Source organism: Colius striatus, chromosome 8 (assembly GCF_028858725.1).
Source record: "Colius striatus isolate bColStr4 chromosome 8, bColStr4.1.hap1, whole genome shotgun sequence".
Taxonomy (NCBI): Eukaryota; Metazoa; Chordata; class Aves; order Coliiformes; family Coliidae; genus Colius; species Colius striatus.
Window position 1 is genome coordinate 9,359,332 of NC_084766.1, and position 16,580 is coordinate 9,375,911.

The window sequence follows — 16,580 nt, forward strand, 5'->3', positions numbered from 1 at the left end:
AATGGATTCTAATTACTCCTGTAATTGAGCAAGCAGACAAGCATAGAGGTGTAAATATTTCCCAAGGACATTTTTCTGGGAAAAATGAGAATGTACAGTTGAAAATCAAGCTTGTGTTCTATCTCTTCAGTTGCCATCATAAAAATGTGGCAAATATTGGAGAAAAATGACAAACCAAGAGATCTGTGACTGCACAGCCTCTTCAACTTTTATGACACCTATATTACAGCATCTCTTCATTTCCTCTTGTTACTGGAAAATTCTGTGACTTAAGTGGGTTGAGGCATTAACATTCAGATGCACTCACAGTTTAGAAAAGAAAATGATTTGAATATGACGTTAGCAAAATCTACCATCTGTGCAGGTAATAAAATCACTTTTTGGAGTTTCATTTTTTTTTTGCTTTGGAAGGGTGGAAATCTCTCAAGAGCAGTAGCCCTCATAACAGTCCATCAAAATGCACAGGGATTGGTTCAAAAGTGCCATTTGATACACAGTCTTACAGCTCAGATTGAAGATTTAAAGTTAGATTTTCTCAAATTAATGTAGGTTAGTCACTGGCCATTCACAGAGTAGACCAGTGATATCCAGAAAGCACACATTAAATCTCATTGGCCCCTGACTCCAACATTCTTTGTTGCAGTATGTGGGGTTTTTTGTCACAGGGATATTACCTGTGGCTTATTTTGTGGGGTTTTGTTTGCTATTTGACTCTTAAGGAATAAACAGAATGTAGTAATTGAAAAATTTTGGCCAGTAGGATGTTTATATTTCTATTGTTCTCTATAGAAGCTGATTTAATGCCTCATATGAACAGGTAATAAAATCTAGTATAACAGGATATTAAAAAGAAAAAATAATGATTACTATAGCAATTCCAATGGAGATGGCCTTAAAGTAATGACTACATGAACCCATAATTCAAAAACAAGAGTAAGAAGACAAATCTCACAGTGAATTCTGGTTTGGAAATGGATTCTGAGTGAGGAACAACCACGAATGCAGGCTGGCCAGTGTGTTCAAGTATTTGTATTTCACTCCTGCAAATGAATATTTTTTTCACTGTATCAGGTAGATATTTATTTGACCTATAAAGCAAAATTATATAACTGCATTTTGCATGTTGGTATACAGTTCCATGTGTTTGCCTGCTGGCTATGGTGCTATGCTTTCAGACAGATAATGTTACATACCCCTATGCTACATATGTTTGTCAAAAGAGTATTTAAACAAAGACCCTCAATATGGAAAGACAAGTAGAACCAGAAAATATATATAAGTATCTTCATGATGCTTGCTAGTGAAACAGCTGCCTGGGAAAAAATCCCAATAAACCAAACCAAAGACTGTGCAAAATTACTTGTATTTTACCCATTTATCTGTTCTTCTCAGTCATTAGTGTAACACTAGGCCCTGTTATAAAATTTGTGCAGATTGTTTTATTATAGGGTAATATAGTGCATATTTATGCATAGGTTTTCAAATTATCCGGAGTCAGAAGGTCTCTTTGAAAGCAGGCCTTCTGCAGCCAGAACAAGCAGGCAAATTGCATTGCCCAAACTATCAATAACTAGTAAATGCTTTATCATGGTGAGTTAATTCATGTGAAACAAGGAGATGAAGTTGAAAGCAGGTGTACTTGTAAGAAGGGAAAGCTGTACCTCTTCCCTTACTTGCTGTTAACTCAAACTGGACATAGATGAGCTTCCAACTCTGCTATCTGTTGCGTATTTTGAGAAATTCTTCATTTGCTCATGTAAAAAGAACATCTTCTCACCTTGTACAATTCCTCAGTAACATCTCCATATGAGCAGTTCTGTTATACCATAGCTGTTCAGCACCAGAATTTCTCACCCACCTGGCAGCAAAAGTAATTTTCCTGCCTTCTGTTCATTACCATATATGCAGTGTCAGCAGGCTGACAGTGAGTATAAGGAACATGTACTGAATTGTTTATTTCTTTAGATTATTTTGGAGGAAGGAAGGAAAGGGTAAAGTAGGAATGTTTCCAGCAGGGATGGAGGAAGAATGCTTGCCCAACTCTTGAAGTAGTGATTGGTTGGTTAACACTGACCAGTGTCACCATGTCATGGCCAGTCCTGTATTCTGCTTATAGTACCTGTCTTTCACATTGCAAGATTTGTATCAATAGCCTGCAATAAAAATTAAGTAATGAACGTGCCTCCTATAGCCTAACAGTTCAGTTCACACAATCAATTCAAAAGCTGATCTCGTGGAGCTAAATTCAGCAGCCATTCTTTCAGATACTAAAGATGGAACATGCCTATGCTGTAGGTTGTGAGGTTAAGAGTTTCAGTTTTGGTGAGCTCACTGTTTCATATTGTGCTGATACAACTAGCCATAAATTAAGAAATCAAACTTTGTATGGGATAGCTGGGGTACACTTTTTTTTCCAGCTATTTTGTAGACAGATACTTCAATTGAGGGATGACAAGACCAGCTTTGTCCAGTGATATCTTAACTCATTTAAGCTGGATTCATTGATGTTGTGAGGAAGATTTCTTTTTTATTCTCTCATTTTTTGTCCTCCCATGCATTTGTGGTATGTGTGCATATTTAGGCAAATGGTTACACTGCCCTTTGATAATAGCTTAGAAAAAAAAAAAAACAGACTTTTGATTTTCTAGATCCTGAAAGAGCTCTTGCTGACTTTATGACAGCTACTCTTATAGTTCCTCACATTAAGATAGTTTGCATCTGTATCTTTGATACAGTCTCTTTCAGGAATTGCTAACCCTTTCATAGCCCTTTACCCTTTAAACCAACTTCTCAAGAGATATTCTCCTGCAGCTCCTGAAGTCTCTTGAGGTTTGGTCTTTTGAAATCCATTATTTTTTATGCTGTTACTCTTACCTTTTCTTTTTTCTTTTTTTTTTTTCCTCCTCAGGATAGTGAGCTCCACCATCTTGCAAACACTTTTAATCTGGTTACTTTTCTCTTTGACATTTTCATTCAAATCTAACACAGCCATTCCCCTTATAAATGTCGCTATGATAGAAAATCATCCTTTCTCACACCTTGAACTCTTAACACCTTAAATGATATATAGGATAGTACTTGGTCTTTTGAAATAAAAGTTGTTCCAATACATTCTAAAATGTTTATGGACCATTTTGTCATGAGGTGAAAAACTCTAAACTTGCTGTTAAAGAAAAGGCTTTGAAAACTGAGTATCCTCATAAGAAGTTTTAGAAACCATTCCAGATTATGTAAAAAACCCAAATCAAACAAAAAAAAACTGATAAAAAACAACAGAAAAAAAACCCCAGCAAAACACACTTTCAATAGATGCAGGTTATAGGTGTTTAGAGGGGAAAGGAGCTGGGGACTCTTAGTTTCCCTGGAAACTAAGATGCTACCGTTTATTACCATGAGTGCTTTCCCATTAGCTCTGAGTTCCCTAGTTGCAAAATATTTTCTAGAGGGAAAGAAAACTTGCTAAGGGAAAGATTGCATATGTTCTTTTCACTTCTGGTCTCATCTGTCTTACTGAGCAATGTTGTCTTCTGCACCCCTACACCCATATAATATAACACAACACTGGAGCATTTCCAGACTGATCTGAAGATGAAGGAGAATGATGTTGCATTAGAAAAGCTATTTTGATACAGCTGACAAAGACCCATTAAAATAAATGCAGTTACATGCACTAAAGTTGTTTGCCTTCTAAACCACTAAAACCAACATAGAAGAATAAGCCACTGATTAAATGTAATTGATTTATGAATATTCATATCTATCTATAAAAGAATAGAAAGCCATCAGTCAGAATGAGGTGGATGTTAACTACTGTATTTCTCTCACGTGGCAATAATGCAATTTCCAAGTTCATATTTCAAGGTATGTAATTAGGCTACCCAATACACTGATTAATCTCAAATACAAGGAACAGCTTGTTGATTTTGATGAGATGCTGTCAATGTTTCTAGTATGCGTGCTCTTCAGATAAGACTCATGTTCGGAGTGAGGAGAGAGAGGCAGAAAGACTAGGTGTCTTGTTTACCTCATGATATGTCAGGATGAGGTGGGAAGTACACCAGGCACCAAGTGCTTGCAACTTGAGTCCTCTGAGAAACAGACAAGTGGGCTCCAGAGTTTAGAGTATGTATATGTAATGCATGCACTTTAGACATCAATAATAACTGATGAATGCTATATGTGCTTTCAGTATTAATGAAGAATCCTATGTTTTGATTTCCCAGGAGTACCCAGCATATGTTCTAGTAATCAAGATGCCTCTTCAGAGTCTTTCTGTTCTCTTCGTTCTGTCAATATCGACAGCTTCTACTTTACTTCTTGTTGTCAGGGAAGGGTGTGAAGCTATTTTCCAGCATCATTTTGTACCTCTAACAGATCTGAGCATGAAAGTTCATCTAGCCCCTTCACCTCAGCTATGAGATACTGGCACCAGTGCAAAAAGTAGCTCAAAGCTCTCTGCACTGAGACCCTCATTCTTGCAGAATGTGACAAATCAAAATAAAGAGGTTAGCAGGACTTTATCCCACAGTGGGGTTTCATGGACTTTAATAGAACTACTTACAGTACAGTGATATCCTAACAGTCATGGTGTAAAGACCACTCTCCTTGACTTCACAGGCCAGAACTGAGGTGCCAAGCTTTTCTACTCTTCACTGTTTTATTAAAAAGCTGCTCTTTGTCATATGAGTTCAAACCAGAATGGCAGTGGTTTTAGTACTTCTAACACCAGTTGAGAAGGAAGAAAGCAATTTCTTACCTCTCGATCTTAATCATTAATCTTCATTAGGATTTTTAGCTTGCAAATGTGAGTAGTAGGTGATATCAGCACAGCAAATAATTTAAAGTGCATCTGCATAAATAATAGAGAGAGTTTGTTATTTTCATTATAGGTAAAAGCGTGTGGCAGTCACCAGATGTTTGATTCAGATAATATGATTTTCATGCCAAGTTTATGATATGTTTGATTTAGGCAAAGTGACTAAAACCTCCTGTTGGGACTGACTTACAACTAAAAAGCAGCTGCAGTTTTTATTTTCATTAATAATTTAAGGAGTAGAATACCTTGCTTTAATTAACATGTTAACCCTTGAAGCTACTCAGAGAAAGGTCGCAATAGTAAGGTGGTTTAAAAGTAAAGGAGGAAAATATTCAGATAGTCCAAATAGTGTGTATCTTTCCCCCAAACATGCTACAGGCTCTTGAGATGTTTTCACCTTTTTTGCATTTCAATTTTTTCCTCTCTGTTGAATGGAATATGAAATATGGGTAAAGGACCCAGACTAACCCAGGTTGTTCCCCAGGGTTGATTATTCTGGACTTTGAAGACGAACAACAACTGCTCACAGCTGCTCTCAATCCCTTTCCAGGCTTATGTCTGAACCTGCAAACATGCTACAGATGTGCTGTTGTGCCAAACTTTCCTTGATCCGTTCTGAAAAACTGACCAGTCATATAGTAGTTTAAGTGTGGATTTGAGCATGCAAATTAAAGCTCCAACTTTTCAAAATCTGGGCTTGCATCTTCAAAAAAGCCTCTAATGTGCTTATTTTTAGTGTCTCTTTGTCAGTCTACTGCTTTCCATTGTTGAACTACAAACACGGTGGCCTAACTCGGGTATATCTCAAGTGTATTAGTTTGTTAGAAATGTGGAAAAATGTGGTGGTGAAGAAGTGTCCTATAAATGCCCCTTGTAAATATAGAGGAAAGGCTGCCTTCTGACCTCACTCCCTCAATTAGATATCAGATGAACTCATAGGCAATCATAAATGCCCAACCATAAGAAAACCTTAATCCAGAGCTCACAAACTGTGGGGTGCCAGTGAATCCAACTTTGAGTTGCAAATCCTCAGAAATTATTGTTACCACTATTAATGGAATTAACTGTTATGTTATTGTTTGTTTTGAAAATATTTTCGGGCAAAGTAACTGTAACTTTTACTGTAAAGACCTTAATTGTTTCTTTATCATATGATAACAATGCAGAAAAAAGAAAATATGAGGGTATCCATAAAGAAAAGATTTATTACAAATAAGCAACCAAAAAAAACCCCCACACTAGTTAATGGAAAAATCAACAATCTAAGAGACTTGTGCTCTTATTGCCTGGAGGAGGTTCGGAGAAGAGGAGGATTGGAAGTATAGCTAGAAACATTGGACTGGCAATCAGGAGATGTTTAGCTTATTTCTAGCTGTTTAACATATTTCTTTATATGTGGTGCTGGAGCAGAGTCAGTGTCAGCTCTAGGCAAAATGAACTACAATCCAGAGACAAGTCAAGTCACACTCGTGCAGATCACTGCAGATGACTGGAGTTGCCGAGGTGGTCCTGAGGGCATCGTTTAGAAATAGAAATGGATAGGAATAACCAGAGGTCTAATTTTGTTTACAGAATAACCTGTTTTATTGATGATGATGAGAATCCAGTTTGATTTTTGGATCCAAATTTGAGTCTTACAGCCAGAAAATCTATGAAGTCTTTCTTTTTTTTTTTTTTTCAAATGAGCATATTTCCTAAGTAAACCACTGGAAGATATGAAAAGTTCTATGAGCAGTGAGATACAACCAAGTTATATGAGTTTTTGTCCTATATTCCTCACACTTTGACTTTAGCAAAAATGTTACAGATTGTTCTGAGATCCATAAAGTGAAAATGAGATTTTGAGTGATGGTAATAGAGCATATTTTCTGCTACATCTCAGACTCCTAGGAAGTATACAAGCCAACAAATGTTTTGCAGATATGATGTGTGTAGCTAATAATTTATGACTATTAAAATCATAAACATGACAGTGTATCATTTATTAATAACTTGACTGTCTTTGCATTTCAGTGGATATACATACTGTTTGTTCACCTCTTTTAAAACTTAATCATGCCTCAGCTCTGGAGGAGCAGAGTCCCAGTGAAAACACTCAATTTGCAGCGAAATCATTGCTGTATTGGGAGTTTAGAAGACAGTTTAATTTAGTTTTCTTGTCTTCTCTTTGCGTGTGGGAACTGAGGCTAGTGGAAATTGTTTCAAAGAAATATTAACTATTGTAATCCTTGTACAAGATCTATTACTTTGTGTAAATATCATTTGACTATTTTGTTTTGCCTTTTTCTTACTGTTTATGTGTTTGTCTCCTATCCTGGAGACCCTTAAGCATGTTTTATTGTGTGCATGGTTTTCTTGATCTCAGTAATACTGGTCTACCTCTTAGGTATGCTAGGTGCCCTAAAAAAGAAAGTTCTTTGGGGCAACAGGAGAGAGAGTCCTGATCCTACACTGCAGTGGTGACAGAACTGTTGCCAGCACAGGTGGCACATGGAACATGTAGCAAACCCTCTCCTTCCATGGCAGAAATAAAGCTGACTTTAGCTTCCTTCCCCCAGTAATTGTGTGTTATATTTGGCTATTAGTTTCACCTAATGTAGGCCAGTGAGTCCCAGGCCAGAGAAGGGCTCATAGATGCCATCACACAGGCAGCAATGACCATTATCATCACGAAAACAGGTGCTGCAGTGCCATTACCTGCCAGAGAGTTCAACCACTGTTTGTTTTAGCTAAAGCAAAAGTATGGCAACATGTTTTGTGACACATGTCGATTGATTGAGTTTTCCACTAGAGGAAAGTCTCTGCTGCTTTGAAATTGTGAAGCAGCTGTTCCTGCTCCACTGATGATGACAAGTATATACATAGCTGTAACTGTCTGCGCTGTTTGTCTCCTTCCATGAGTTGGAAATGCTTAGTCCTGATGTGAAGGGCTGCAACTCTGTTGATTCAATGGTGTTAAATCTGTAAATACTTATTGCTTATCTTGTAGAAACTCCCATGAGAATTCCTGTTAAGGCTATGTTTAGAGTAAAGAGATGGTGTTTTTCACGGACAGCTGATGAAATGAGTTTTATATGAACTATAGATTGATGTATTTTCTGGTGAAGGATTTGATCCTGCAAAGTGCATATTATTCATGCAAATACTGCTTCTGATTTCTACTGGGCTACCTTTATTGGTAAAGTTAAGATTTTGCTTTTTGTATTTGCTAAAGAAACCCTTTGCTCTGCACATCACTGCACTGAGACAGAATTAAAAGCATTTAAAGTTACTTGATATTCAATGAAATGGAACAATGCAGAATTTGATCATGTAACTGTGGAGGAGTTAGCAATGTAGTGATTGATTTAAGAGTTCAGCTTGATTATTCATAATTTCAAAGAAAAGTAGAAAAATGCACAAAATTAAAACATGGGCCTAATTTTTCTGAAGTTTGAGATTATTAGATGTGGAGATAAACGTACTTTCATTTTAATATTCTCTGTACTAAGGCTGCTGCCATCCTAATGATACTTTGAACAGTTTTATTGGCCCCACTAAAAATAACTTTTAAAGTGGACTATCTTTTAAAGTATCTTACATCCCATTTAACACACATTAATAACATTCCTATATGGACCTGGAGCAAATGGTAGAAATGCATAAGTTGGTTTGATTTTGGTGATTTTTTTGGATGGGTATTTGATTTTTAGGCTCATGGGTGCTAAAGATAGGTCAATTCTAATGTTATCTCATTATTTAGCTAATCTATCACACTTTCCAGTATAATCCAAGGCTTATTAGGCATTGACTGCACTAATATTGAGGGGCAATAACAGCAATTCCTTCTTCCATTTTTAAGTGGGCTTCTGCTTTTGTAACCTGCGTTTGGTCTTTGAGTCCATGAGACTATCATCCCCTAGTGGCAATTTATATCCATAACAGATATATTTTGGGTTTTTTCTTCCCTGATCTTCAACTAGGTAAGCTATTCAACTTGAGTAGACTAGTTCTACAGAGTGTCTTTACATGGAAGCTTGAACTCAGTTTCAGGAGTCTTAAGATATGTTCTACCCACTCATAAATTTTACTTAAAACTGTAGAACTGAAGTATAAAGATGGTCAATGTTTGGATAACAGGCTATGGCTCAAATCCTATCTCTTGCTGCTTCACAAATGGATAGAAAAAATAAACAGGACTCATATCAGGACTCAGATTCTGAACATAAGGAGCTGCTCACGTAGAAAATATCTGTAACACCACACTATCACAGCCCACAACCTTGATTCAGCGTTGAAGATTATTTTCTCACTAGAGACATGTACCAATAAGAAGCTGATCCTGAAAAGCTTTCTTGACTTCTGTCTCTCAGTGAGTGAACTAATGTGGTCACAGAATCACACAGTTGGACGTGACCTCTAGAGCTCATCCAGTTTAACCACCTGCTAAAGCAAGTTCTCCTCTACCAGGTCACATACGAACGTATCCAGGTGGGTTTGAAAACCTATAGAGAATGAGACTCCACACCCTCCCTGGGCAGCCTGTGCCAGGGCTCCTTCACCTGACCAGGAAAGAAGTTTCTCCTCATGTTCCAGTGGAATTTTCTGTGTTCCAGCATGTGTCAGTTACCCCTTTTCCTGTCGCTAGGTACTACAGAAGAAAAGGACTCCTCTTGACATCTGCCCTTTAAGCATTTAGAAGTGTTGATAACATCAGAAACAATAAGCACCTCTTTCTCATTTGTTCTCATTGCCTTGGTATGAATAGATCCATGGAGGGTGTAGTTCTGAGCAATTTTATGTCTCAAAATGTGAATATTTTCTGCAGTTTACAGTAGGCAGAATTCTCTTTCCCATTGCTTACCACTGGTGGTAACCTTATCAAACAAATCTCTTTTCAGACAGGATTTTGTACTCTAGATTTCAGCTAATAGGTGTTTATTCTGCTTGTTCTTGCGATATAAGGTTGTCAAATCAATTTGGTTTCTTTTATTTTTACTTTAAAGCTTAGTGGATTTACTTCTTTTACCCAACACATAAAGCATGTATTTCCCTCTCACATATCCTGCTGAGAAGATAGTGATACTTAGGAACTGCACTTATATTTAATTCTGTAGATGTTGTGAATTTCTAGTTTTTGGAAAATGAGTTGAACAGAAAAATAAATTACCTTCAGGTTATTTAAAAATAGCAATGTAGAACTTCTACCATACATTTTATGTATGCAATTCTAAGGCTTAAATTAGGCAGATAGACTTAAAAAGTCTCGTCATCTCCAGAACATTTTATCTAGATAAAACCTAAAATAGTACTCTGCATCGAGCAAAAATCTCAGGATACTGGCTTCCTTAGGTAAAAGAGCATAGCTTTCTCTGCCAAATATGGAAAAAAGCAGTGAATTTATTTTACTCTCTTCATATGACTGACTTAGGGATTAATATTAATTAAGAACATTAATTAATTTTAGTTGAGAGGAATTAATTATGTCTTATTTTTTGACAAAACATACACAGTGCTATGAAATTACTCGGAAGCATGCTACAGAAGACTGAGGGTAGAGTACTCATCATTACTTTTATGTCTAACCTTAAGCTTTACTATTCCTAAGGGTAAATGAGCTGACAACTGAACAGGAGCTAAGCATGAAAAACCTTGCATAATTTTAAAATAATACTGTGGATTCAGAAACATTGAAATGTAATTTTTCTGTAAGTAATAGCAGACTGGAAAAATCCAAGTTTTAGTGTCAGAACATGGACATTTGTGAAGAGTAATGAAAAACTACCTCTAAATCAAGGAGCTGTCAGGATTTTCCCATTATGTTTTTTTCTAAGGTTTTTTGAGATAAAAAGCTATGTTTATCACTGCAATGTTGGAGACCATTGCTTCTGCAGGGGGGTTGGACTAAATGATGTCTAAAGGTCCCTTCCAACCCCTACCATTCTGTGATTCTACGGTCGCAGCTGATTGGCTTGAGTATAGCATTTGACTTTATACATGAGTTCAGATGTGCAGCTTGCTACAATGTTAAAAAAAATCAAAGGTAAGGATAAGGTAAAACTCAATAAACAAGAGTGGATTTTTTTCTTCTTTTTTCCCTGTTTCTTTGTTTAAAAGATCTTCTTTTATTAAAAAAAAAATAGAGTTATGATGAAAAAAGAAAATCCCCTCCCTCTCTTTTTTTCTTTTAAATACTTTGCTCACATCTGATGATCCTGATGACTTTGAATTCATTGATCTATAGTTACCAAAAAGCACATAGTGACAGGATTTTCATAGAATCATAGAATGGTAGGGGTTGGAAGGGACCTTTAGAGATTATCTAGTCCAAACCCCCTACAGAAGCAGCGTCACCTGGATCAGGTCCCACAGGAACGTGTTCAGGCGGGTGTTGAAGGCCTCCAAGGAGGGAGACTCCACAACCCCTGTGGATAGCCTGTGCCACTGCTCCGTCACCCTCACAGTGAAATAGTTTTTTCTTATATTCAAGTGGAACTTTTTGTGTTCCAGCTTCATCCCATTACCCCTTGTCCTGTTGCTAGCTACCATAGAAAAAAGGGATGTCCCAGCCTCCTGACACCCACCCTTTAGATATTTGTAAATGTTAATGAGATCTCCCCTCAGTCTCCTCTTCTCCAGACTAAACAGCCCCAGTTCCCGCAGCCTTTCCTCGTATGAAAAATGTTCCAGTCCCCTGATCATCTTGGTGGCCCTGCGCTGGAGGCTCTCCAGAAGTTCTCTGTTCCTCCTGAGCTGAGGAGCCCAGAACTGGACACAGGACTCCAGATGAGGCCTCACCAGGGCAGAGTAGAGGGGGAGAAGAACCTCTCTTGACCTACTGGCCAGTCACTTAGACAAGATTTGTTTCTATTATTCATCTGGAAAATTTATAGCAGTTCCAGAGTAACATAAACCTGCACTGGTAGCATAGTTTTAGCTTAATGTGTCTATAGCTACTCAAATCTTTTCCTAGTAAGAAAACACTTAAATAAAATTTAACTTAACCAGTATTGGTGTTCTGGCAATTATTTCCAGTGGTCTAATTATAAATACTATTACAGCCATTGCTTGGCTGTTTATTTGGCTGCATATGCTTTGTGTCTAAAAAACTAAAACAAGCAGAGTTTTCAGTTGACTCTACATGAAGTAATTGTAACTCCACTGGAAATCATGTCTCAATTGTTGCATTTACCTAGCAGGCATAACTACAAACTTTAAATACTCTGTCTGACAATACAATTTTAAAAGTCACCATTTTTGTTTGGATTGACCACAGATGCAGTTACTGAAATCAATTGGTTTACATGTGCTTGTCTCTTGTAGCAATCACACAGTGGATGTATTTACTTACAAATTGAAGTTTAGCTTCTGTAACTGTAAGTGAGGAACATTGGCTTTCTCTGCTTTGCTAGCTTTATCTTTAATCATGCTTACAGAGAGACCTTAATGAGTTGTGAGATCCAATAATTGTGGTGGTTAGGTTAATGGGGCATCTTGTTATGCTGCACATTTTTGTTGCAAATAATTCTATATATTCAAAGCATGAAACCTTTGCCCACAGGAAAGTGAGACAAGAAATTGAGTGGCTAAAGAAGATACATCCAGCTAACATCTGGCTGCAAAAATAAAGCTTGAGAATGATGAGAGCAGCCTTCAGGGAATCACACAATTGTAAGATACAGCCAATATCTGAAATGTAGCAGTGAATTATTTTGCATATCTGAAGGAGTTAAAATAAAAATATTTTAAAACTACAAATATAATTCTTCATTCACCCTGTAAAAGCCAGGAGGTAATAATCTCAGTTCAGTATCTTTTATGTGTGTGACTGTACCTGACATGCCTAGGTCTTTTGATTACCTCTTTTGCCATGGAGATGCTGAGCATCACCTCTACTTTCAGTGTAGAAATATAGGACAGAGACCTTTTTTTATACAGAGTAAGAACTGTGGTCTAGGCCATTCCCTGCCTGTCAGGATAATTTCTGAGATAAATTTTGGCTAAATGACCTATTTGGTAAAAGTGTAAGATTATTTTCTCACTCAAGTAGTCACCACCTTTCTGAATTTATGTTACAAGAACCTCTGGCAAGCTTGGTCACCTATGTGCCCCTCACTATCCTTTGGCAGACATCTGTCTCAGGATGTTTCCAATGGTGGTGCAGTATGGAGAAAATCCTGTGGCAGTGCCTGTTTTAGAATACACCAAATGGGGCACTGCAAGAAAGGTAATCCTTAGGACACACAATACTCCACATTATCTCTTCTAAGGAAATTCTACCAGTTGAAGGGGCAGTAGTTGCCTCACCACAGCTGGGCAAAAGCTGTCCTTTCCCCCCTACCACCAGTACTGATTATCTGTTCATTGCAAAGCACTTGATTTAAACCCTGCATTTGCTCACTGTGCCCTGTGATGTTTAGAAAATTGAGGAAATAGTGCTACTGGAAAAGCAACATGTAGTGTGCTTTTGTACAGTACTGATTGTCAATAAAATGTAATTTAGCTAAAACAAAAGCACTGATTGTCAATAAACTGCAATTTAGCTAAAGAAAAGACATATTTCTTGATAAAAAGCTTCCACAGCAGTAGAGGCAGTAGAAGTGATCCAGAAAATACTGTTATTATTAAACCTTCAGGCTTAATTGTTTGGTTTTTTTAATATCCAAACTCTCATATTCAAACTTTCAAACAGAATAGCAGCATGGGTAGGAGACATGTAGAATTGTTATCAGCTGAAAGCTGTGTTAAGGAAGGTTACCTAAACATGTTTCTGTTACTGTACTTCAACCAAACATGCATTCCTACTCATATGGAGACCTATATGCCAAGCCTGGTGTGAAAAAGGTTGCCACAGAAACATTTGTCTGTGTTTTAGACTCTTTCTTCATAATTTGTACATGAAGTAGACAGAAATGTGTCTTTTAAGAAGCAGATCATTCATCCCCGGGATGTGAGCAATTCCATGTGATACAATGAAACTTCTTTCTAATAATAAATAGGAAATTAAATGTAGCATGTAATCATTTAGTATTGAGACTGGAGGAAAAATGGACTTGTTCAATGAAATGTATAGGAAACATTTAGGAGACTAAATGACGAGAGAAATAAAAGTGACACAAATTCTCTCATTTTCCATTAGAAATTTGAATTTCCAGCAACCTCGAGGTTGTTCATTTTGTACTTTACTGAAATGCCATATGCAGAGCTAGAGAAGTAACAGGAGGTTTGGGGTTTGATGTGACTCCCAGAGTTAGCCTAAAACCACAAGTGTGCAACGTATGTAGAGAAAAACTGTTCACAGTATTACTTAAAGCTGCTTAACAGCTTAAAAATGATAAAAAATCCTTAACACAATTTAAGAACTTAAACCACTTAAACTGTTTGAAGCCACTTGTGAGTTTGAAGAGTGTTCTTGAGGGTGAGAGGGGCATCACTGCTGAGCTACAGCCCTTGGGATGTACATGGTGGGTCCCAGCAAAGGAGCCCTTTGACAGCCAAAGCTGGGAGGCCCAAAGGTGATATGATGGAGAAAATGAAAGAGTTTTGTACATATTCTATTTAGTATTGTGTGTATACCCAGATTACTTTGCTTTAAATAACATTGCATGTCATCTTACAGATATATGAGTTGTAAGCAGTGGCATCCCTACACTGAAACAGGGAAGAGGGATGGCAGAAAATCTTGTCTATGACAAGTCTTCATCTCATGGGCCAAGTAAAGGCTCTTCAGGAGCTCTGTGATAAAATCTTCTGCAAGAGCTCCAATGTAAACCTTTTTGCTTTTGTGGCTCCAGGAGTTTGAGGCACGTGGGAGGTGGCATTGGTGGGTCTTTCAGATGTTTTGAAGGAAGCTTTTTGTTTCCTGAAGGATAGCTTTTAGGAAAAAGACATAGGGGCTGGGGGGGGGGGTGTGCAGAGAGTTGTTTTAGTCTGACTTAGACAGCATTAGTTGATTATATCAGAAGCAAGTTACTATTATTGTGTGAAGTTATATGTTTACAAAATGTCAAATAAAACATTATTTATGAGATCTAGTTTGGTCTCTGCTGCTGCATGTGATGGCCAGAAGTTGAATGTGTGTTTGTGTGTGTATGCTCAGATGAAAAAAAAAAAGGTGGCAATGCACAGAAGTGATACTTGAGGACAAAGAAAGGAGGCCCAGGAACAGCAATGAACTTTTCAAGGTGGAAAACAGCTAGGAGGTTTCTTCTGATGACAGTGATGCCATCTGAAATGTTTTGAAACTTGGTCTGTTTTTCATTCATGCAGGCAGTGCTTTACACCTTTTTGTGCAGAAAAGGCTGTAAAACAGGAGTGAATTACATTCTGTACAATTTGAAAATAAATGGTGCATTCACAGCCACTCAAGTTGAGGTCCATTTACGCTTCCAGAGTGGCAGGATGGGTAAATGAAAGTTAGGCCTGTGTGTGAATGAAAAATGCTTGTTTTATCAGAGACTGAGGAAAGAGAAGAGAGATCAAGAAAGACTGAGTGGAAATAGGAATTTTATTTGTTTGTTTAAAGCAGTCCTATTGATTTGGAATCAGATGGAATATTGATGTAACTGCAAACTAATTCCACTGAGTTCTGCAAAGTATTTCTGGTGATGCTGATGGGGCTCAAAATTTATGTTTATAATCTAAAATTTCCTATGCTGAAGTAAGCCTTATTGCTCTACAATCTAATCCAGACTTGGTGTTTTAACATCTAACATAACTGTTATCTGTCCAAAATAAAAATAATCTTTACTGGGGTAAAATATGGCTTGGGTATAGTTACATTCACATGATCTCAATTACTTAGACTTGAATTACTCCTTGATTTTCTGTTGCGATGAGGAAAGAGATATCCAAATGTTAATTGTACAAGCACAAGTGATTTCTGATTGATGACATAGAAAGAAATTATTTAATGAATGAAACCTTGCTAATGTGCTGCATAATATTAATATCTCAATATTGCTTGAATTTCAGAACATTTCAGGATTTGTCCAAGCAAATGGATATATCTTATGGTACAGTCAGGGATTCAGCAGTGTATGAATACTTTAAAGCAAAAGGGACCAACCCTTTGGAACAGGATAACACCTTTGCTGAACTGTGGAGGACTATCAGTAAGAATAATGGGGCAGATAATTGTGTATCGAACCCTTCTGAAGGCATCAGGAAGGTAAGACTGGATCACAGGGTTTTTAACTTCATTTTTGTGCTGTATCGGTGTTGTTTGCATGGAATTAATAATGCTGTCACAGGAGAGCAATTGCATAGTCATTTAAAAAAAATCTTTAATGTTCCTTTTAGTAACTCAGGGGCAGGTAAGGATCATATTATGTGGTCATGATTTTGAATTTAAGAACTTTAGCTCTGCCAAATCTTCAGTGTGCTGCTCCTTTGGATCTGTCTGTTACGTTTCTGACTTTCTTGTGAGTTCTGATAATACCATTTTGAATGTCATACTTTACATTATCTGGGTGCTGACTCTTGTCCTTTGCTCATTTGAGTAGGTTTGTTATGAGTTGGTGGATTGAACTTATTGGAAACCTAAGTAAAACTTAAGGAATTGACTGAACACAGACTCGTTTCTCTTAGAATCAAGATTTAATGGAAGATTTTCTTTCTTTGTTCCAAATTTCAAAAAAGGCATCCATTCTTTCACCTTTCACCATGCTTTCACCTAACTTTTATTTCCCTCAGATATGACTACACAATTTTTTTTGGTCAATCTGGATGTTGATATGGGATTCAAGGACTGATATATGACAGCTTGGGGCTGACAGCTTGTAAT

The 16,580-nt window shown here is 37.2% G+C and overlaps 1 protein-coding gene across 1 annotated transcript in view; it reads left to right on the forward strand.

The window, feature by feature from the left end:
* GRID1 (glutamate ionotropic receptor delta type subunit 1) overlaps window positions 1-16,580 on the forward strand; it is a 521,647-nt gene that overhangs the window by 472,922 nt on the left and 32,145 nt on the right. The window contains exon 13 of the mRNA XM_062001480.1: window positions 15,770-15,965. Within this exon, the coding sequence (XP_061857464.1) occupies window positions 15,770-15,965 (196 nt within the window). The remainder of the gene's footprint in view (window positions 1-15,769; window positions 15,966-16,580) is intronic.